General features: G+C 34.5%; 4 protein-coding genes across 9 annotated transcripts; 2 read left to right on the forward strand and 2 right to left on the reverse strand.

Annotated features, from left to right (window-relative positions):
• The first annotated feature begins 31 nt into the window (after window positions 1-31).
• LOC122632873 (39S ribosomal protein L50, mitochondrial) lies at window positions 32-4033 on the forward strand. The gene is made up of 5 exons (XM_043820144.1): window positions 32-167; window positions 513-628; window positions 2517-2719; window positions 3251-3370; window positions 3571-4033. The coding sequence occupies exons 1-5, from the start codon at window positions 84-86 to the stop codon at window positions 3705-3707; spliced, it is 660 nt and encodes a 219-aa protein (XP_043676079.1). The 5' UTR covers window positions 32-83; the 3' UTR covers window positions 3708-4033.
• Window positions 4034-4138: 105 nt separating this feature from the next.
• On the forward strand, window positions 4139-8501 carry LOC122632867. Of its 2 annotated transcripts, XM_043820135.1 has the most exons (9): window positions 4183-4347; window positions 4464-4637; window positions 4857-5012; window positions 5180-5515; window positions 5768-5938; window positions 6021-6193; window positions 7488-7653; window positions 7779-7938; window positions 8030-8501. In XM_043820135.1, the coding sequence occupies exons 4-9, from the start codon at window positions 5216-5218 to the stop codon at window positions 8440-8442; spliced, it is 1383 nt and encodes a 460-aa protein (XP_043676070.1). In that variant the 5' UTR covers window positions 4183-4347; window positions 4464-4637; window positions 4857-5012; window positions 5180-5215; the 3' UTR covers window positions 8443-8501. The 2 variants fall into 2 exon arrangements, with proteins under 2 accessions (XP_043676069.1, XP_043676070.1); XM_043820134.1 differs by lacking the exon at window positions 4464-4637 and having other exon boundaries at window positions 4139-4347.
• On the reverse strand, window positions 8495-14112 carry LOC122632866 (G protein-coupled receptor kinase 1). Of its 3 annotated transcripts, XM_043820131.1 has the most exons (16): window positions 13871-14021; window positions 13300-13354; window positions 12510-12586; window positions 12365-12438; window positions 12167-12268; window positions 11999-12073; window positions 11861-11922; window positions 11723-11774; window positions 11458-11649; window positions 11063-11370; window positions 10817-10991; window positions 10351-10728; window positions 10218-10275; window positions 9985-10133; window positions 9773-9865; window positions 8495-9627 (listed from the first exon to the last, which is right to left on the reverse strand). In XM_043820131.1, the coding sequence occupies exons 3-16, from the start codon at window positions 12571-12573 to the stop codon at window positions 9469-9471; spliced, it is 1941 nt and encodes a 646-aa protein (XP_043676066.1). In that variant the 5' UTR covers window positions 12574-12586; window positions 13300-13354; window positions 13871-14021; the 3' UTR covers window positions 8495-9468. The 3 variants fall into 3 exon arrangements, with proteins under 3 accessions (XP_043676066.1, XP_043676065.1, XP_043676067.1); XM_043820130.1 differs by lacking the exon at window positions 13300-13354 and having other exon boundaries at window positions 13871-14112; XM_043820132.1 differs by lacking the exons at window positions 13300-13354; window positions 13871-14021 and having other exon boundaries at window positions 12331-12438; window positions 12510-12525.
• Window positions 14113-17105: 2993 nt separating this feature from the next.
• On the reverse strand, window positions 17106-21705 carry LOC122632863. Of its 3 annotated transcripts, none has more exons than XM_043820125.1 (9): window positions 21044-21705; window positions 20270-20504; window positions 19943-20173; window positions 19767-19867; window positions 19628-19697; window positions 19380-19550; window positions 17887-19245; window positions 17583-17809; window positions 17106-17447 (listed from the first exon to the last, which is right to left on the reverse strand). In XM_043820125.1, exons 1-9 carry the CDS (start codon window positions 21049-21051, stop codon window positions 17273-17275), a joined length of 2577 nt encoding a protein of 858 aa, XP_043676060.1. In that variant the 5' UTR covers window positions 21052-21705; the 3' UTR covers window positions 17106-17272. The 3 variants fall into 3 exon arrangements, with proteins under 3 accessions (XP_043676060.1, XP_043676059.1, XP_043676057.1); XM_043820124.1 differs by lacking the exon at window positions 21044-21705 and adding an exon at window positions 20799-20927 and having other exon boundaries at window positions 19773-19867; XM_043820122.1 differs by lacking the exon at window positions 21044-21705 and adding an exon at window positions 20799-20927.
• Window positions 21706-21827: the final 122 nt, after the last annotated feature.

Below are 21827 nucleotides of genomic sequence, written 5' to 3' on the forward strand. Positions count from 1 at the left end.
TACGATCAGTCCCGATATTTCTGCTGGTTGCTGCTGCCGCTGCTGCGTGCGCTCCGTTTCGTTTCTCTCTCCGACGGTCGACGATGAAAAATATGGCGGCGCTCATCAGGCATGCCTACTATGGGATTCCGTTCAAAAGTACGTCCGCTCTATTTGCGGTCACTACGGTTAGTAAGAAAAACTCCTAATATGATTTTTTTTTCCTTTTCAACACTTCATGAATGACATTTCCACTATATGTCGGCTGGATACTTTAATCCGACCGTTCTTAACACTAGACACAGACACCAACTATGTGTCACCATCATTTCTAATCTATCTATCTATCTATCTATCTATCTATCTATCTATCTATCTATCTATCTCCATCTCTCTCTCTCTCTCTCTCTCTCTCTCTCCTTCTCCCCCCTCTCTATCTCTCTCTCTCTCTCTCTCTGTCTCTATATCTCTTATTTATACTCCTTTTCTATATCAGTTTTTCTTTCTTGTCCACTTTTTTTTTTTAATCGCAGACGACGAACGCACGTCGCGACGTTGCGCGCTTCGCGAGCAAGCTGAGTTCCGCTAACGATGCCTTCAAGCAGAATCCGAAGTTGGAAGCTACCAGGAAGTCTCTTTCCGCGAAAGGGTAAGCGGTCAATCGCTTTCGAACGAAACGTAATTTCGTCACGTTACGTCGCGCAGCTGGTCAACCGCCTGAGAACGGGCTGCGGCCATACTGCTCTCCTCTCCCACCTCCTTCGCTCATCTCCCACTACTCACACAACGGCCGAGCCTATCCGAGCGCGCAAATCGTGTTCCGATCGTCTACGACTTCTTAGGGATGGCTCGAGTGACCTCCGGTGCCCCGTTCACAGAATTCTTCAGATACTGAATAATTTCAATGACCGATTTCATTTCATTTTTCGTATAGATTTTTTTCTTAACTGCTCTTATATTCGTATCGGTTTTAACAACGATGAACGATGAACAGAAATCGATCTCTAGAAAATTTCGAAAAAACGTTGAAGGTGCACTGACCCTTTTTTTTCTCACGGAATACGTGAGACATCGAGAGACGTAGCAATCGTCTTGCGTCTACCTGTCAACACGGTATGTGGAAGACGTCCGTTCTCCTTTCTCTCTCTCTCTCTCTCTCTCTCTCTCTCGCTCCGTCTCTCTCTCTTTATCGCGTGCGTTCTCCCTCTTTCTTTCTTTTTTCTTTCTTCTTTCTTTCTTTCTTTCTCATTGCTTTGTTATATTCCGTTCACACATAACTATGCGAGAATCTCCTACCAGACGAGATGCGCTAGTGCGAATGGAATATTTCGTGCCTATATCTTACGATACATAAATGGATTAATTTATTAACTTATCGTTTCTTATAAAACGTGTCGGAAACTGCTTGTAATGTCGACGTCGTCTCAGTATTAGATTTTCACATTACCTAGAATCTAAAAAATATATCTTTTGGCTCGTTGAGCAAGGGGCACGTAGTTCTCATATTACAGCACTGCTATCGTTCAGTAACGTACTTCAGAAGGGTGCACTTGAGGGCACTACCGTCCTATCGGTGGACATCGATCTCCTATTCCCTCTCCCTTCGCTCCGTGCCGATCCTCCCTTCGTCTAGTGTGCGACACCATCGTTACCACCTTCTACCCTCGCCCACGGGACGTCGTATCGTCGACCGTTTTAGCAGGCTGCGCTTAGCTCTTTTACAAAATACATACATGTAATAGAAAAATGTTGTTTAACGCAGCAACATAAGACGATAATCTCGACTTTGGGATATCGATTGGTCCCATGCAAAATCAATCGCGTCGTCAACGAAAACGATTCCGTCTCGAAATAGGATAGACGTGCTAACGCCTAGGGGTTTGTTGAAGTATATAAAAGACAGGGTGGGTTGCGTTGGTTTCTCGATGCTCATGCACAGGCTATAAAAGTTCTCGCGATGTAAGAGACCAAGATCTAGAGAACCGTTAGAATAGAACAACGCCTTTATGAAGGGTAAAGGGACGTTCTTCTACTTCGACGACGTAACATGTAACGAGACTTTACAAGCGAGAAATAATCGACTGATCTGCATACTATTTTGAAGCTCGAGAGAACTTTGTGATATAATGGAACTCTCAGTAGCGATGGAATACCATCTATTATATTCTTCACGGGAGATATATTCGTGTAGACATTTCTTTTTTAGAAGAAAGCTGTCCTATCTTGCGTCGAACAAAAATGGATCGTTCCATTGCCATGCGAATAAATTAAAATCATTGTATGCACTGTATACCTGTTGAAATTGTTTCTTGATTCTAATTATGGACACGAACGTGACGTTCGTAGATACGATTGCAAAAAGATGGAAAGGCTTTCGTGACTTCTTCGAAGAAAACTATAAATTGAATGACACAAATTCATTGCTAATTCATCTTTATTTTTATTAAAATGAACGTTTGATTGACCCGACTTGTCGGATGGTCTTTCGGAAACTGAATTAACGTTGTTGACACGCCGCTTATCATTTTTCTCTTTAGATTTCTTCGATCAATAAAGCCATATGATCCACCTTCCGACGTAAACGAACGGATTGACAAAATCTGTGCGAGCCAACAAATCTCGACGGGCGACGAGGCGAAGCTCGAGGGCGGTCTTTCGCGCTTTAAAATCTTTGCAGCCTGTGCGGAAGAGTTCAAGCATTCCGTGCCAAATTCGTTGCTTTGCATAATCGAAACGGTCGGTGAGTATGTGTTGTCTTAACATTTGTTTTCATACGCCACTGAATTTTGCAATAGCTATTGCCTGACAATGAGTGGAAAACTATATGAAGATTTTCCGCACGACACGATTACCTTTTTATTTTTTTATTCTTTCCGTTTTTTCGTTTTTCTCAACGTCATAATGAAATGTATATATTTTGTAAAATTCATTCTAGAAGATAAAACTATTTGTGAACTCAACCTTCGTGAACCGAGGCTCACTACGTTTTTATTCGCTGGTATTTGTATTACTATATCGATACGGTCCAATTAGAATCTCGTAAGACCTTACGTCACCGTTTTTATCTTTCAAAATTAATTTCTTGAAATTTACGAACAGAAAAATAATCAAACATAAGCTCTTCTTCGAACAAGCTTCTTACGTACACAAATGATCAATTTGATTATGAAATATGTTTATACGTGCTTTCACGCTCGATTAATAACGTATCGATGTATTTTCCAAATGAAAAACGTTCTCGCATACATTTTTACGTATCATTCTATATCAGGAGACTTAAAAGAATTTTATCATACTCCGGTGGACACTGCTACACCACTCGAAACATTACGAAGGATGCAGCTTCCGAAGAACTTACATGTACAATATGAATATCATCGTTTCCATCCTGGTAAGCTCAACATTTCATCGATATATCATGATACGATATTTATTATACTGTCGTATCTACGTTGTTTACTTAACATATGAAAAAAATGTGAGATTATTTAGAATACATGCTAACGACTGGAATGTTTTCTATAACTATGTATATATAGCTATGAACCATGCGCCGTTTAAACAGCTACTCAATCGATAATATTCTCTCAGATACAGACACGATGTTTGGTGGCAAGACGGCTTTTCCGCTCAGCTCGACTCTCGTCACTGGTTTGAAATACAAGAAGAAATACAAAGGTTTCAAGCTGGAGGATCCATTTTATCAGGAATATAAACGACTCAAATAAAATTCTACCTTTATATTTCGAAGAATACTTGTATTATTTCCTATCGAATTCTTATCAAGAAACGGATTGCTTGTAATATATGAAAAAAATAAAACACGTGAAACTTTCTAATACACACACACACACACTTATATATTTTTTTCTTTGTTATAAGCGTATAAGAATATTTTCATGATAAGAATTATTTATTAATGTTATATCGTTGTATTATTGTAAGATTTGATTAAGTGGAAGAAACAGAAGGGTGTTCGCTATATTTCTATCGATAGAAAGTGTAAATTTTATTTTATACTTAAATGTTAATAAAAGTATAAATATGTATTTGACATTTCGGGGTCCATTACATCGATCGTGTAACACGTACACACATATATATTTCTACATCGACTCAATCGACCCATCAAATTCACATAGCAACGTGGTACTAAGCAACGAATGATCTTTCGAAAGGTAGGGTGTTATTTGTGCAACAATGAAGTGCAAGGTATACGTGTGTCAATGTACATACAAGTACGCAGTTCGTCGTTCCACGATACATTCGATTGAGAAAGGTGACCACTAAAACAAAATGCCTGGAATCGCAAGTGCCACTGGCCTCATCTCTGCACGTGTTCGACCTATTTATAGAAATAAACCGCAGGTATACTTATTCGACAACGAATTTCATTGGAATGTTTCGTTATTTTTAATTACGTCTATCTTTATAATAACTTTTTTATTTTGATGAATATATATATATATATATATAATATTTAGATTCGATACGTTAATATGAACAGTGAAATATTTCTAATTTTGCAACGCCTTGAAGACCGCAAAATTGTGTTTTGGACATATGAGGTAGTAGACTATTCACGAGAGAAAATCTTAAAGAGACGGTGGCTCCATCGTTCTCTTTTAACATGATGCTACCCTGCTACTATATTCTCCGTACGTTCGAAATTCTTGCCACGATCCACCTTACCTGAACACACAATTACGAAAATATTCTTACCTTACTCGAACTGAATTACCAATTGAAAACATTATTAATAGAAATTAGAAATAAATTATTTCAAAATAATTTCATCTAATCCCATTTCTCTCGTTATATACACCGCTTGTAAATGAAACGATCGATATAATCATGAGAATAACCTTTGCACGCAGCATGTGGAACTTTCAGGACATACGAACCCAGCACCCTTTGCCCTTCGACCTTACGCTGGCCTTTTTAATCCCTATTCTTATGGATGCTCCGTATTGTGTAATCATCCTGTAGACAATGAAGCCAAAGAGGTGGTGCGTCGTGCGAAGGACACATGGGTAAAAGAAATGAACTTTATGATATTTATATATTTGTTTACGAGCTGATCATTACATAATCAAGACTTGAAAAATTCCTTTAAAATATGAACGACTATATTTTCATTTGAAAATGATGTTTTGTATTTACGATGGTCATACGGTGACAATGTTCGTTCCTAACGCAGGCGAGCGAAGGTAAAGCTTTATTATTACCAGAAGAGATGGAAATGATTCGTGCTAGATTATTAGCTGCCGGCAGAGGAGATGTTGTCATCGGAGATTCAGGAAATGTAGATACTAAGGAAACTAACGTCGACGCTATAACTGTTCCGGAAGAACTATTCCGGAAATACACGGAGACCGATTCTCGACCTCTTACACCGGCACCTACTCTCGTTAGCGTGCAAGCAGCAACGATATCGAATCGTCCTCTTCAAAACGATCCTCCAGCAATTATATACAATCCACGAGAACGCACTACATTAGTTTTGGATTTGCGAGCCAAATCACAACCCCAATTGGTTCGTTAAACACTTCTCTTTCACGTACTCAGTCTCGCGATTGTGTTGATGTTAAAGAACAAATTGCATGATAATTCAATGTATAGTGAATTGTACGTGTAATAGTTCATCGTACAACGAAATACGCTCTAATTCATTCTACGATTTCATAATTTATATCATTTCATTTAATTATGTACTTGGTTGAATCTTGCCAATCTCAATGTTTGATATAAGACTCACGATGCTCAGTAAAGTCGGTTTTTTTTTTAGGACAACGAAACTTTCACTTGGCATGCACTGACTCTAGAAGTTCTACCTGTTCCTAGAAAGAGTCAGATCATCAGCAGTAAACCGTTATCTAGACGTCGATCCTTTGCTTCGGTAACACGTCCGGCACCATTTGCTCTTCCTTCTTCCTTGAATGTTGAAACCTGTGAAACAGTAAAGCTTTGTATATAATTATTTATAATTGATGTCTAATTTAATCGTTCGTATTTCGTTCATTAAAATGTATCATCTTAAGATTGTAGACAACAGTAGTGATGAACCTACAGTTGTACGAAGGCGAGGAAAAAAATTACGTAAAAAGAAATGTAGAAGAAATTCGATTTATGGCCAACAAACGGAAGTTCGGGATCCATTTGAACCACCAGAAACACAAATCTCGCAAGCTGGAAATGAATCCAGACGAGCTTCGTTAGTCTATATTTATATACATATACCGCAGTATATATGTACGCAGTATCCTAACGAAGTGTCTACCAAGATTATTATGAAATTTAATAATTTTTTTGGAAAATGCTGAAACGGATCAATTTTTTTTTTTTTAAGGGACAGGTCCTCGTCATATATTTACCCATTAGGGGTCAAGTGGCATATCATTTGAAGTCTTTTAATTTGTTTTATAATAGTGTTGTTTTTTTTTTTTTTATTTTTAATCAATAATTCTTTACATAATGCATTTCGAATTTCACGTTGAAAGAACTTTCATTTTACTGAATATTCAAAATATCTATCGACGTCCGTGTTTCAGTAATAAAATTATTTTTTTAGTAATAAAATCTTTGTTCAATGTTACGTCAAAATTCTATAGTACATCCGGCGTATTTTGGTGAATTTGTAGACTGGTATCTTGGATAACAAAATTGCTGGCCCACACTTTTTAAATAATTTGACAGAAGAGTCGTACTCTGATTTATTTGAGAGCTAGATTTTTCCATTGATCATAGAAATTATTCGAAATGACTTGAATATGCCGAAAAAAATGTTTTTCCAACACGATGTAGCTCTTTCATACTATGTATTATTAAAAATGCATACTGTCTCATACTATGTATTTTGCATGATTTTCCCGATAATTTATGCCCTTTGATTTTTTTTTCTACGGGAATATTTACAATCCAGAATATATGATACTCAATCAGCTTCGTTAGGAGAACTTCAGCAGTGCATAGTCGATCAGATTACACTGGATGTACTGCGAATTATTCGATGTAACACTGAACGAAGATTTTATTACTGCATAGAGGCCTGCAATACACATTTTAAATATTTAATACTTTCAACCTGAACCTTCGAAATGCATTTTTTTCGGAAGCTATTGATACAAAATTAAAAAAAAAAAATCATTTTAAAGAAAATTAAAAGATCTTTCAAATGATATGCCATTTGATCCCTGTTATCATTTAAGATTTTTGATGGGATTGTCACCCTCTTTGGAGGGTTAGCCCAAAATGGATGAATTTATGACAAGGAACAATTTTGGCGGTTTTTTTTTAAATCGTTAGATTTCATAATAATCTTGATGGACATTTCTCGTTGAGAACTCTGTATAGATACACATACACACTTATATTCTATTCATATAAATTTTTATAAATGTGTTACTTACTACGTTACGACCAACGAAAGTAGTATGATTATGTAATCGATCTGCATAATATATAAGAACACGTTATATTACGTAATTAAATAAAACTATTGTTCACAGAGTTCATCCGCTTACTGGTGATTCTTGTACGGTAACATCTTCTGAAAAAGCATTGGTTTCTTTGGCAGAACAAACCATGCATTCCAGTTTTATACCGATAGAAATTCTGAAACATTTGTGCAGAGAATTAAATCGCGATAAAGTCGAGGCAGAATTTTCGATGAAGGTAAATTATTATTTAAAAAATACAGAAATGTGCGTAAGAGAGAGAAAGAAAAGATTAGAAAAAAAAAAATGTTTAATCAGAATATAACGGAATTTTCTTAATATGTACGAAAAAAAATATATCAGAGAAAAATTGCATTCGAAGAGGCTCTAAGAGTGAAAGGTGAGACTCATTTCGCTTTGCGTGGAACACGTCAAACTTCAGTACCATCGATGCAGGACGTTCCACGTATATTCTCACGACAAACTGCTCGTTTCGAGATTCTGGATAGCCAAAGTTTGCGCGGTACGTTTACGCATAACTTTTTTTTTTTTTTACGAAATATGATACAAAAACAATAATATGAATAATTAACGATGTAAGAATCTTTTTGTAGGAATCACGGTACTGGTTTATCTGAGCAGACACGTCTTCGTGAATTCCGGAAGAAAATTAATATACGGTCGAGCTTTCATCAGGTTCCATGAGGAAACCTTACAAGACGGTCGATACATTTCCCCAAACGATGTTCAAGAAGCTCTTCAAGATGCAATTGGGAGGACACTGACCGATGAACAACAAACACGTTTCAACAGCTTCTTAGGGAATATTTCCGAACCGTTAAACTTTCGAACCTGGTGTGGCGTATGTGCAGCAGCAGAGAGATTGTTGTGTCCTCTTCCATCGAGACAAGTCGATCCTCCTACGTGGTTAGAAAGGCTGGACTTCGAAATGCTGGAAAGACGACTTGATACGATCAGCGTAGATTCTCAGTTGGCTCTTCTATTGAGAGAAATTCGTGACAGATAATACCATTCGACGTCGTAAATGGAAAAATTAAAATGAAAATAAAGCTCGTTCGTTACGTTCGTCGCATGTTTTATTGCCAGGGTAGATGCACGTATTACATCCACCCAAGCGTACACAGTTACAACAATATACGATTTCTCTTTTACTCTTCTCCTCTCTTTCTTTCGTTCGTTCTGGCATACAAGCACGCGCACATACATACCACACATACACCTACGTACATACATACTCGCTCTATTTTTCTTTTTATCTTTCTTAGTACAATAACATAATAAATAATAAATCGTTTTTTTTTTTTTTTTTGTTATTCTTAGAGATAATATAAAACCGTCCTGCATTGTGTAAATAAATTAAGTAAATGAACAGTACAACGCGGAAGAGTAATTAGAATACAATTTCCGTGGTGTAATAATGATATTATAACATATTATCAAGTTCATTTCGTGGTTGTTTTCTTTATCGCGTGAACTTTTTATATACGTCTTCTCCTTCATCACCATAATCTTCGTATGCTATTGCGTGTATGTCGATGATCTCGGTCGCTAGTTTGCTACGTCACATTGCACATAGAGCTAACGTACAAATATAATGACGTGACGCTATGCATCCGAGCGAATAAACTAGAACGCCCAACTCTAAGTGTGGACTCACTCTCGGCCCTTGTATGTTATTAAACGACGCTACTTTCTAGAGTCTCTATACAGTGCGGTACTAACCGCCATACAAGGAAACTTCTTCTTTGGGGACGATTTGTATCATCCATATGTGGTATATCGGGATTGAGATTAGGACAAAAGTTGGGGGGAAGGGGGAGTGAGATGGAAAAGATGTCTCCGTTTTAAATTACAGAAAATCCAACGAGCTCTTCTAACGTAACGTGCCCGTTCTAATTCTCCTTATTTTTTTTTTTTTTCTTCTTATCTTATTCTTCTTTGCCATTATTTCTTAGTATAAAAAAAGTTGCTGCTGCTGTCGCTGCGGGGCAGTGGGACTGGAGTATGTCGATGCACACATACTAATAATGGGCTAGTTGCCGTTCGTTGATCGCTGCATCGCCGGAATCACGGCGTCACGTTCAGTCCCATAAATCTTACCAGCTTTTCTTGCCATATTACCGAGCATTTCCATCGAACACTTGTGCGCTGATCTTAGCGACAATGCCCACTCTTTTAAACTTATCTCGTCCTACAGAAAATATTCATTAATCCATTAAAGGTTTAAGCTATATCATACTTTCTCATTTCCATATTATAACGTTCTTAAAATTTATATATATGTGTACATGTGAATTTGAATGTTCAATTGAATAATAAGTTAATAAATGACTTACAGGATTCGTAAGTACAATTTTGGCATCCTTCGTACGAACAACAATACATTGTTCTCCTTTTACATGCTGTAGATCAGCTCCCACTTCCTCTATCTAAAAATCCATAAATATGTCTTATCCGTTACTTACGTTGTATAAATGGAAAAGAAGAAAGTTAATAAAGCAAAGAAATTTCACGTAGCATAAGATACAGTTTGTAATGAGATATCAACCTGATCTAGAAATACGAGTTCAGGTTTTGTAGCAGATTCTGGATGCAGCTCTAATCGATTTGGATATAACTTAGCGTAACGTGTCTGCCAAGCGCTGGCAAAAGGACCTCCCAACTTTTTTATGTATCCGTGTAAAATACAATCAGAGCCTGGAATAATTACATAGTGATTTTTATTACTAATGTAAATAGACTACGAGAAAGGATATTGCAATGACGTAAAAAAGTTTTCACCTTTTTCGTCGTCAATATCAAATCGCAACTTTTGTTTCGCTTTTTTCTTGTTTTCCATCTGCAAGCAATTTTTATTAAAAACATAATGACGATATACGAGTAAAATATATTGCATTATGTTATAATTATATACCTTATCTGCTTCGTTGTTAATTGTCTCGAAAACTGTTTCGGCTACTTCGGCTTGCCATCTTTCGGAAATAACAAGAGGAAAATTTTTATACAGGTCTTGATCCGCGTCAGTCAGTTTGATGCCTTTCGTGTCTTCCTCATCGAACGAACCAATATCGAAAGCGTCTGCAGCATTCACTTCTCCGCGAGGTGGTATTAAAGGTGGTGTATATTTTTGCAAATAGACCTGCTGCCAATCTATCCCATTAAAAAATGGATGTTCCTTTAATTCATCAGCTCCCCCTCCACGACACCCAAGCCTGTTGTTGATGTCCCTTTGCAATAAACCTTCCAAAAGCGATCGCAGTTCTCTCGAAAATGTTTCGGGTAATTCTACATTCTGGAATATAAATTCATAAGGATAACGCATTTATAACTATCATAAATATTATTTGATGAACAAACAGGTAATCGAAATATACACCAACCATAGTGAGAGTCATTCGGTCGATTTCATGTTTATCCTTAGTTTTATGTTGCCTGAAAGGACTGTGTCCTTTCAAAAGCTTATACAACATACATCCAAAGGAGAACCAGTCCGCGCTCGAATCATACGGTGTACCTTTTGAAAGAACTTCCGGTGCCATGTATCCATGTGTACCTCTGTAAGATGATCACTATTAGATGTGTTTAGAAATACAAATGTTCCAATTTAGAATATCTCTTATACTTACACGCTCGCGTGTGGTTTCTTCTTTGAAAAATCACATGCTAATCCTAAATCTGATATCCTTACGTGCCCATGTTCATCTAAGAGAATATTTGCTGGTTTTAAATCACGATATACTATATATCTGCGATGCATATGTTCCAATCCAAGAATTACTTCGGCTGCGTAAAATTTCATTTCTGGCTCATTAAATACGCCATGTTGACTTAAATGATAATGTAAATCACCTCCATTCATTAAATCCAATATAAAACATAATTTGTCTGGTGTGTGGAATGCGTATGTCATACATACTATAAATGGGCAATCCACCTAAAATATGTAACAATTGAATATAAAGGAAATACTACAATTATCTATATTTTTCACTACATCTCGGATAATATTTGCGATTCTTACCCCAGTACTGACTAGAGAGAGCATTATCCTTTCGTTAAGTGCCAAGGTTTCACCCTGTTTCATTTTTATACGTTTTTTATCGAGGCACTTCATAGCATACATTTTCCCAGTATCTGCTTTTCGACAACCATAAACCTCGCCGAATCCACCTCTTCCTATAATCCGATGTACACTAAAATCGTTCATTGTCAGCTGTAAAGATACAAATTTGTGTGATCAATTTTATTGATATAAATTTACTAGACATACAGTGACATGACTATACCTGAATGTTTAATTCTAGGTTCTTCCACTGACAAAAACGAGTGTATTTATCACTAAAAATACATTTGCATTAAATATGTGTAATATTTAATATTGATGTGATACATACGCGCGCGCTCGCGCGCACGATATAACTTACCTTTCCAAAAACTTCTTAAATGGTTCACCTCGTAAGTGATTAAAAATTTCTTCTATGTAAGGCTAAAACAATGATCATTTTAATTTTAATTTAATATAATATTTAAGAGATATATTTTTCTCTTGAAATAATATATACCTCAAACAAATTAATGGGAACCTCATTTTTCATAAGGTACTTGTGAACGTGAGAAACAGCTTCTGCTGAGTATTCCTACAAAACAAACACGATAAACAAATATGTTAATTAATGTGATAATTTTTCAAAATTATCTTTTTTATACATATTCGTTCAAAATATACTTACATGTGCATGTGCAAGTAATTCTTTCATGATGAAATTATCATAGATTTCTCTGGCAAGTTTTCTCCTTTCTTCGGGGCATTCAAGCTTTTCATAAGCTTTAATCTAAAATGCATAAATAAAAAATTTCGTATAAAGTTGAATCAAAAGATATGACAAAACTCTACCAGATTTAACTAATTTCTGTAGGGCAACGCAAACCTCTTCATAAAACCTAAGTTGTGGAATTGGTTCCTCTGCCACAGTTTCACAAAAGTCTTTGAATAAAAGATAGCCTGAAAAAAGATTTTACGTAAATTTTATGTATAAAAATTAGATAAATATTGCAAATAATATTTATACACACCTAACATTTGATTGAATATTTTATCGAAATTAACTTCGTTCTTCTTTTCAAGATATTTGTGCATTACGCTTCTGACACTAAAACAAAAAGTTTACTAAGTAAATGTACATGTTTGCTAAAAGAAATACAACTCCAAGATATTATATATTAATTTTATTATATTTTTTGTATATATTTCAAAACGTAATTTTTATATAATAATATAATTTAACAGCCTTGGTAAATTCTATCAAATATATTTTTTTGGTTGCTATGCTTGCACTCATGGCTTTTTACAATATTTTACTTTTTGTTCATTCTTTTTTAATAGTACTTTCAAACTAATCGCATGTAAATCTATAATAGATAAGATTTTAATTTCTATGATTTTTTTTTTTATCACAAAATTCATAAAACAAAAATTCAAAAATACTTTCAGATGATAAACCTTATATTTTATTTTATATTTTGTTATATTTGGAACGATAAAAGGAAAAAGGAAAAGGGAAAAACGAAAAATTTAATGACAAAACTAAAACTCAATGATTGTACATACACAACTAAAAACCATGAGATCAAACATATATTTTTTTATGCATATTCGAAACTAAGGCGGGAAATAAATAAAAAAAATTAAATGCGCTTAAACTCGGAAATTAAAGATGTATGCAAATGGCGAAAATAGGATGCAAGAAAAATTATTTCTGGAGTTCTAACTATCGAGGTGTGTACGTATATCGAACGACGTAAATGGAAAGATCTTTTTTTAATGTATTCCTCTCATCACGATGTATCATCCATGGGTATATACCTTGGCCATATATTGTTGGTTCCTACATTCGTCTATTTAACCTGAATCAGTGAGTCTGCAAGCAAGAGGGTGGGTGAGTGAGTAAGCGAGCATGGAGAAAGAAAGAAATAGATATATATACATACATACACACATACACGATATATAGAGTTGGGTATACATCATACAACATACATACACACATACATACGTACGTACATACATACACCACATACATATCATCATACATACATCACATACATAACAGAGAGAGGGGAGAGGAAGGAGAAGGGTGGGGGGAGAGAGAGAGAGATAACAAGAGTAGGTGAATGAGCGAACGAGTAACAGGAGAGGGAATAGAGGAAGAAGGGGTGGAGGCAGTGGATTGAGGAAGGATGAAGAGAAGATAGAAAGGGGAGAGGCAAAGTAGGAGGAAGAGGAGAGGAGGGGAGAGAGAGGGTAGTAGGAGGAGGAGGAGGAGGAAGAGGACGATGCGTTCGAGCTACAAGGAAGAGATTCGAGAAAGAGAGAGAAAGAAAGAAGAGAAAATTGTACTAAGGAAGAAAAAACGAAATTGGGTCGAAGGGAATACCTAGGATCGGGCAGAACGATCTTCTTGCTAGCGCGTGCAGCCGGCGTACACTTGCTCTTTTCCATGGCCATCAGATAGCTGACGTCCGCCAGCACCGCCTCTAGATCCGCCATTTTTCCCCGATGATAGTTTCTAGCCGCAAAGAAGAAACAGTTACCACTCCGACGGTTACCCGCTCGGAGCGAGCACGCACGAGGTGTCCTCCAGCGCCGTCGCCTCCGCCTCCGCCTCCGCCTCCTCCTCCTCCTCCACCTCCACCGCCACCACCACCAATAGAAGCAACACTACACCAACACTACCACTACCACCACCGTTGCCACCACAAACTCTTTTACCGCCGCCTGCCTTCTCTCCTTTCGCACGCAGCTCGTGCTACGTCGTTCCGCACTTTCAGGATGTGGAATAAACGTGTGTGGTTCGTCTCTTCCCTTAAAGTTGCATATTTTTAGCACGATGCGAAAGACGACATTGACGGTAACGTATAGAAGAATGTGAGTATGAACGTAAACCAGGACAGGAATGATCTTAATATCAACATTACGATGGATCGACGATCTTTCCCTTCCTTTTTCTTTTTCTCTTTTTCTCACTACTCGAGAAAAAATTCGATGGACACAGGATCTCTCTTACGACACCGGTAGATAGACGACGTACCAACGATACATGCAGAGGTTACTTCCGATGGTTGGTAAGTGAGCGAGCGAGAGAGAGAGAGAGAGAGAAAGAGAGACGAGACGGTTCAAGGTGGAGAGAGGGACAAAGAAAGAAAGAAACGGATAACAGCAGAGGGAAAGCGAAGACGAGCTTCGAGAGAGAAAGATCGACGTCTATAAATCTCTTTCCGTCTCTCTCTCCCTCTTTATTCCTCCTAATGTATTTCTTTCCAAATACAAACGATCGCTCCTTCGTAGCTGTCAGCGATCCTCCTCCTTCACTATTTCGTGATATCAAACGAAGCTGAGATTTATACAACACGATACTATACTTCTCTCATAGCCATATATGTGCTTATATTACGCGGGTCGCATAACGTCGAAACCCGCTTTGGGTCATACTTATTGTGCGCACGAGAGAGAGAAGATACGCGCGTGTCGTCTTTGCTAGGCACAGTCAGGTCAAATTCGAGAATCAAAAATTACGCACGTATGCGTATACTCTATGTACATACGTTCGCTCGAGAAATCACGCGATACTCGTACGTATTTTTACAGAGCGTTCGTTTCTCATCACCGACTGACAGTCGGCGAGATCGCGGTTCTCTTTGCCTTTGCGCATTAATACGTTCTTCGTTGATTGGCCGTTTTGAGATTAGTTCTTGTGAACTTCTAGTGACAGCAACGCCCTCTTTTGACGTAATGCTTCTCTCACCAATTCGCAAAACTTCAAATCGGTGCGCAAAAACAAGCTACAAAATTTATTTTTCATTCGATTTATATCTTCGTCGTTATTTTGGAATTACTCACAATCATTAAATTAAAACATATATTTGTAAATTATAAATTATCTGGTGATTCAAGGTATAATGCGGATTATTTAGCAGACAAGACTATATTTCCTTTTATAAAAAGTAATTCGGAGGACTAGACTATGCGACGGATAAAATTACAAAAAGCATGTTTTAAGTACTATCGATAAATGATTACAACTTAATGAAATATCGAGAGTATCTACAATTTAGTTCTTTCAAGTACAGTGATTATTTTTCTATCATCGAAATCTACAATTTATACTAATTTTTTAATTTAATCATCAGCAGCACTACATCGTATCTCTAGTAATAGAGCAGCAAGCTCCAGATTAATTTTATCCGAACTTTGTTATACATTCATTTCTATATATTTATAGAAGAAACTAATTTAATAAAAGAGATAAACATATGTATGAAGAACGTAAGTACATTGCTAAGTACTAGATTTTTTATGTTAATTGTTGTAATGTATTGCATACATTATAAAATAACATATTTTATGTTCTAAAATAATATAATAATGCAATGACAAGAATATCGTTGAAAAGTAGTAACACATAAGAATAAGTTGTGATATCATTTTTATCCTACATTCATATCAGAATACTCCTACGTTAACTTGAATTTAATATCTTGAGTTGCTGAATATTTGGTATACATCAGTTTTAAGATCTAAAATGCAACTACGAGTACAAATTTGTTACATTAGATGTAACTTTGAAGTGAATTATAAAGTGATCGTTTAACTATTTAAAGAATAAACATTTTTTATGATTGTTTGTTATATGGAATGTACATATACACATTAAAATTAGTTTTAAAAGAGGCAATAAAAGTGAATTAAACTCAGTTTTCAACATATTATATTGATGTGTATTATCATTTATATAAATATTGTATAGTTTAATTCGACAGAGATCTTTTAAAAAAGAGGCTGATAGACATACAAATGATTTTGCTTGATAGAAAACTGAGATATAAGGACACTTTTATATTTAGTCCTCTTTTTTGTTACATTTTGGACAAACTTCTTCAGTTATATTACTGAATGTGTTAACAATTATGGATATAAATCACATTATTTATATGTATCAAAATATAGTATCTGTTGTACTTGAGAAAATAATGTTTCGTAGCAGTTCAATTATCAAATACTGCTGGCGAATGATATAAAACTTTTTTCTCAGTAACATAATGGTATTCCCCAAACAATATGAAATTATAAGAAAAGATCAGTTATCAATAAGTATAGAAGTAAAATATACAAAAATATAAATTATAAATATATAAAAATGGTAAAACTCAATATATAAAAGATTTTATAGACTATAATAATATTTATAGAAATATCTGAAAACAATTAATAATTAATATTAATTAGGATCTATAATCATATAAATAAATCATTCTACCAGAAAAAAAATATGTATAAACGAATAAAATTAAAATAACAAGTTAAAAATACCATATACACAATAGTCAAAATTAAAACTTAAATTTAAAAATTTAAATGATATTAATTTTGAAAATTCCGTTAACAAATATGTACCTCGAGTTTATGTCGGAAAAGTCATTCTTGATCATTTTTATCAATGAAACGTTTAAGTACTTTTTGTGAACGAGAAACCATTGTTAAATTGTTTTTTTTTTTTTTTTCACAAAATATATAAATGGCCTGTACGTAGTTATAAACAATAAGCAGCAATAATATTATTATTACAGATCACTCATTACGTTCTCGTACGAATAAGCTAGGCTTCAGATATGTCAATGACTCAATATATGAATTTACTTATAATAATTTACCTTAAAAAATCTATGTACATATAATACTTAATAAAATCATTTTAGAGGACTCTATTTAATGTTAATAAATAGAGAATTAAATTTATATATCACTTTAAAAATCATAAATTTGCTAAAATAATTTAACTTTATAGTAATACAATTCCATGGTCTCTTTCAAGTCTACGTTTAGCTTTTAAAGATATAGTTCCCATTAAATCTGCTGGTGTTGGAAGACCCCCTGATATATTTGGAGCTACTGCTTGTTGATAAAATACTTCTATCTGTCCGCATTGATTACCAAAAACAACAGCATCTTCAGTCCTATATAATGTACAATAGAAAATATACTCGATATATCACAATTTTATGATGCTCTTTTTGCTTTTCTATATACTTTCTTTATTAATGAAAAAACTTAAAAATTAATTAAAAAACTTAAAAATTACTTCAACTCACCGAACAATAACGTCAGTAAGATTACTGGCTTGTTTGAATCTATCATGAAGACATGATACTATATCCAATTCTGTAACTCCCCAAAGTCCAGAACGATGTATCGTATCCCACTCTGCATCAACACTCAAAATGCTATATAATTCTTTATTTTCGTTTGATGGAAGGGGATCTAAACATTGTTGCAATTGAGATTCAAGTCTGCCAAGTGTCTTGATACAAGTCTGCCACTATAACAGAAATAATTAAATAACAATAAGCGTTATATCAATTAATACAATTTATGAATATGTAAGAAGTGACTTACAAGAGAATGTATTAAATCTGGATTGTTAGCAGTTCCATTTTCCATTAATAAAACCAAGACCATATTTTGATGTCCACAAAGGAATAATTCAATTTGTACTATATTACTTTCATCTTTAGTAGCACCGATGCATTCACTTTCATCCAATTTACTTTCATTCTCTTTATCTGTTTCCTTACTTACCGCTTCTAATTTCTGTTTCAATAACTGATTCGTTGCAGCAGAAAATCCAAATATATCACGAAATTCACTAGGTGTTGTTTCTTTACTGCAAAAACCACTGGTTCGTTCATCAGCAAGTAAGGTCAATTTAGACATAAGAGGCGTTAATTGTAAGCCTTCTAATTTTCTTTTCTGCAATAAATTGTATTCGTTATTACATTCGGGTTCTGATTTACGTTTGTCATCATTATCCAAAATATTTAATGGTTTCAAAGGTAAACTCATGGCTTTTCTATTAGATTCTTGTTTACTTTTGTTATCAAGCTCCATATTAAAAGATGCAGCAGTTTCATCTTTCTTTATATCTCCAGCAGCACTTTCGTTATTAGTTTTAGACAGTTTATTTAAGGAATCCGATAAATTAAGAAAACGATTGTCAGTATAATTATTAATTGTAGTACTATCATCTTTAAGTTCTTCATAATGTGAAGCTATATATTGTTCATACAGTGCCTGCGAAACAGGTAATCCATCAGAACGAAACACTGGATAACATGGATCAGTTATTGTATGAAAAATGTTTTTCTCTGACAATTTATTTGGCAACATGTCAATGTCATAATTAATATGCAAATTTTTATTTAACTTTGGTAATCCTAATGTATATGTTCTAAGCGGTATATCAGGAGAAATCTTATCTAAAGAAGCTTCTAAATCAGATGTGCTTAAACTTCTTTTGATCAAATCTTTGCTTCTCCATGATTTTCTTCTGGTAGAAGGATTCCTTAGTTTATTTAAATGTTTACAACGAAGTGCTTCTTTGACAACATCTGGTATATCATCCATATTTTCTTTTATTTCTTTTAACTCTTTTACTTCTTTTTCTTTTGAAATATCTGCATTATCATTCATATTGCATATTAAAACTGCTGATCCATGTAGAACTCTATTTACATCTTTAAGAGGTGTAGAACAAACGCTTGGTGTTTGTGGATTCGTACATTCGTATCCTTCTATTTTATACTCTTGTTTACGCTTCACTGGTGAACTATATGCAGTAATAGGAAGAGAAGAAATACTAGTCGCACCATTATTGCAGTGCATTGGTTCTAACTCCCCTTCTTCAGGTACCGTAAAAATTCGTGATGTGTCGCGTTTTGTTAGATGCGGTTCTTTCATACTGTTCTTACGCATGGTCTGTAAATATATATAATGTATGTATCTATGATATATATGTGCGCGTGTATACGTGTATGTGTGTATACATGCGTGTATATGTGTGCGTGTATATTAAAATATATAAATAAGTATACATTTAAATCTAATTGTACCTTTTTCTGAGAGGAAAATTTCTGTGCCATGGAATCTAAATACGAATTAAAATAACGTTCATTATTTGCTTCCTGTACTAACTTAGTATATTGTTTTTCTTGTATGTATACTCGTAGTAGTTGAACTCCCACAGGCAAATGAAATTCTGTATCTACTCTCTCTGCAGGTGCCTAACAGTTCCAAATTATTGTTAGTCTGTTTGTAACATAAATATTAAAATATATAAATGCTTTGAAAAACATTATACCTTTATTCTATATGGATCCATTATAACAATTTGTTTAGTTAAATCTGCACTCAATTGTGTTGCAACTACCCTGGAATAATGATATTAACACAATTATTATTTCTATAATTTCTATTATAAAATAATATTTTATGCTTTCCTATACTTGTTATTGTAAAATAGAGCACCACCCATAATTCCATTTGTCTCTTGACAATACTGTAAAATTTGTATTGCTTCCAAAAATATATTACTGGCACTCTGTAAGTATAAAATATTTATATCTGATCTATACCGTTCTAAAAAATATTCTATATAATATCAATTTGTATCAACCTTTGGAAGTTTAATAACAGGAATATTAGAAAATAAATTGGCACTGTATTGAAGAATTGGTAAGTAAGTTTCAAACATTTGATATAGTTTCTCAGTAAATTTGTTTCTATCATTATTGAAAGATTCTGATATTTTTACAAGATCGCAGTGAAAAAATTTCAATATCGATTCCAAGGTATTTGCTCTTCTTTCTAAAACCCAATCATGTATATTCCTGTCTGTTCCTACTGCCTGGAATTATTAATAGATTGTTAAACATCACAAAGTCTAAGAATACTTTATTCTAGTAAGCGTTGATAAAGTGAAAACACATTGAAAATTACTTACAAGTATATATTGACCAAACTTTTTGAAAACAAATTTTCCACCTTGCAGTGAAATCGAATGTGGTGGAGAAAATGATGTTGCTAAAAATTGATTAACACCCATCAATTGGCCTGCTAAAGCAAGTCTTTGAGTAGGTGATACCCATGCTGGATGGAAGTACATAACTGCTTCTGCAGGATCATCTTCTTCTTTACAACATCTTGATGTGTCAAAGACAAAAACTATCATCATTTCCCTACAAATAAAGGCTTGTAAATTTTAAAACAAATCTACAGTTGTTATAAAATTTTAATTTATAAAAGCGTATAACGTATACTTGTATGATAAGAATGATTAGAACGTATTCTAAGTAGAACATTTAGAAAGGTCAATAATATTTTTATTACGTACATATGATACTAATACATAAAAACGAGAATCTAAATTAGCGTATTATTTTATTACACAAAATATTACATGCTTGCGATTTATTAGTAAAGATATCATCATCTAATAAATTTGTGATATCATTAAACGTAGAAAGACTCACACGAGTTTAAAGTCACCATTTTCTTTAACAAATATTAAAGATTTAAAGAGAGACATTATCAGAGAAAAATAATGAATTCATGAACTTAAGATGTACACATGTACACACACACACACACGCACACACATATAAATCCATTCATTCACAACAGCATGTCAAAAGTGAGCAAACCATTATCATTGAATTAAAATTAGCCGTGCAATACTATAATTAGATAATACTACGATTACGCAATCTTCTCGTACTTTGCCATGGTGATTGTTTACGTTTCGTTCGGGCGGTTCGATCGTAACTGTCAAACTAATATTCTATACTCTTTTTTACGTTTCTACTTCACTTTCGTGTTGATCCTCATACGATTAATCTTTTCGAAGTTCACCACGATACAGACTGATACGACCGATATAAAAAATTCACCTTGATAGGAATGCAATATATAGTTACGTAAGCGAAAAAACGAGTCATGATAATAACTACTGATCACTACTTATAATAAGTTGAAGTGAACTAAACAGAACAGGTTCTTTGCCGCCATGCCAAACGATCCTTTCTGGATCGTGGCAAATGATGGCAATTCTTGATTAGTTTTGTTGCCTCGGTAATATAATCTCACACAAGTGTAAGCAGGTGGTAGAAGATAAAAATTTATCCTCGAACGAAGAAAAAGACATTGCTGATGTATCTTGACGTTGAATAATAACAAATGATTAAATTTGTATGCCTCGTACTAATAATTATTCGAATTTTTTCCTATAAGGAAATAGACGAGTTTATATCTTGTTTACTTTTTAAAGGAAAATGGAATGAAAGAGCAACGAAGTCATCTTAAACCATCGTCGCAAACATTTTAAGGCATCACGTAGCATTAGAGTTTACATAATTTTTTAGATTTTCACTTCTAGATAAGTAGTATTGAATACACAGGATTGAAAGATATTGAATATTGATATTTTCCCGCCTGTGAACGGAGATCATTGTCGATTAGAACGTAATCGACTTTACCGTAGGGCGCTTTTCTAAAATATAATG

The sequence above is a fragment of the Vespula pensylvanica genome, chromosome 11 (genome assembly GCF_014466175.1).
Source record: "Vespula pensylvanica isolate Volc-1 chromosome 11, ASM1446617v1, whole genome shotgun sequence".
NCBI lineage: Eukaryota > Metazoa > Arthropoda > Insecta > Hymenoptera > Vespidae > Vespula > Vespula pensylvanica.

Excerpts from the sequence above, each read along its gene's own strand:
- LOC122632866 (XM_043820130.1), bottom strand. The coding sequence starts at position 13,983 with ATGGCGGATCTAGAGGCGGTGCTGGCGGACGTCAGCTATCTGATGGCC. Across the intron at positions 12,439-12,509 it reads AATATTCAATCAAATGTTAG|GCTATCTTTTATTCAAAGAC; the intron begins GTGTGTATAAAT and ends ATCTTTTTTCAG. Across the intron at positions 12,074-12,166 it reads AATTACTTGCACATGCACAT|GAATACTCAGCAGAAGCTGT; the intron begins GTAAGTATATTT and ends TTTGTTTTGTAG.
- LOC122632867 (XM_043820134.1), top strand. The coding sequence starts at position 4,276 with ATGCCTGGAATCGCAAGTGCCACTGGCCTCATCTCTGCACGTGTTCGA. Across the intron at positions 5,516-5,767 it reads CCAAATCACAACCCCAATTG|GACAACGAAACTTTCACTTG; the intron begins GTTCGTTAAACA and ends TTTTTTTTTTAG. Across the intron at positions 7,654-7,778 it reads AGGCAGAATTTTCGATGAAG|AGAAAAATTGCATTCGAAGA; the intron begins GTAAATTATTAT and ends AAAATATATCAG.
- LOC122632873 (XM_043820144.1), top strand. The coding sequence starts at position 84 with ATGAAAAATATGGCGGCGCTCATCAGGCATGCCTACTATGGGATTCCG. Across the intron at positions 168-512 it reads CTCTATTTGCGGTCACTACG|ACGACGAACGCACGTCGCGA; the intron begins GTTAGTAAGAAA and ends TTTTAATCGCAG. Across the intron at positions 3,371-3,570 it reads ATATCATCGTTTCCATCCTG|ATACAGACACGATGTTTGGT; the intron begins GTAAGCTCAACA and ends ATATTCTCTCAG.
- LOC122632863 (XM_043820122.1), bottom strand. The coding sequence starts at position 20,854 with ATGTCTCTCTTTAAATCTTTAATATTTGTTAAAGAAAATGGTGACTTT. Across the intron at positions 20,174-20,269 it reads AGTTTGGTCAATATATACTT|GCAGTAGGAACAGACAGGAA; the intron begins GTAAGTAATTTT and ends TAATAATTCCAG. Across the intron at positions 19,868-19,942 it reads CTGTTATTAAACTTCCAAAG|AGTGCCAGTAATATATTTTT; the intron begins GTTGATACAAAT and ends TTATACTTACAG.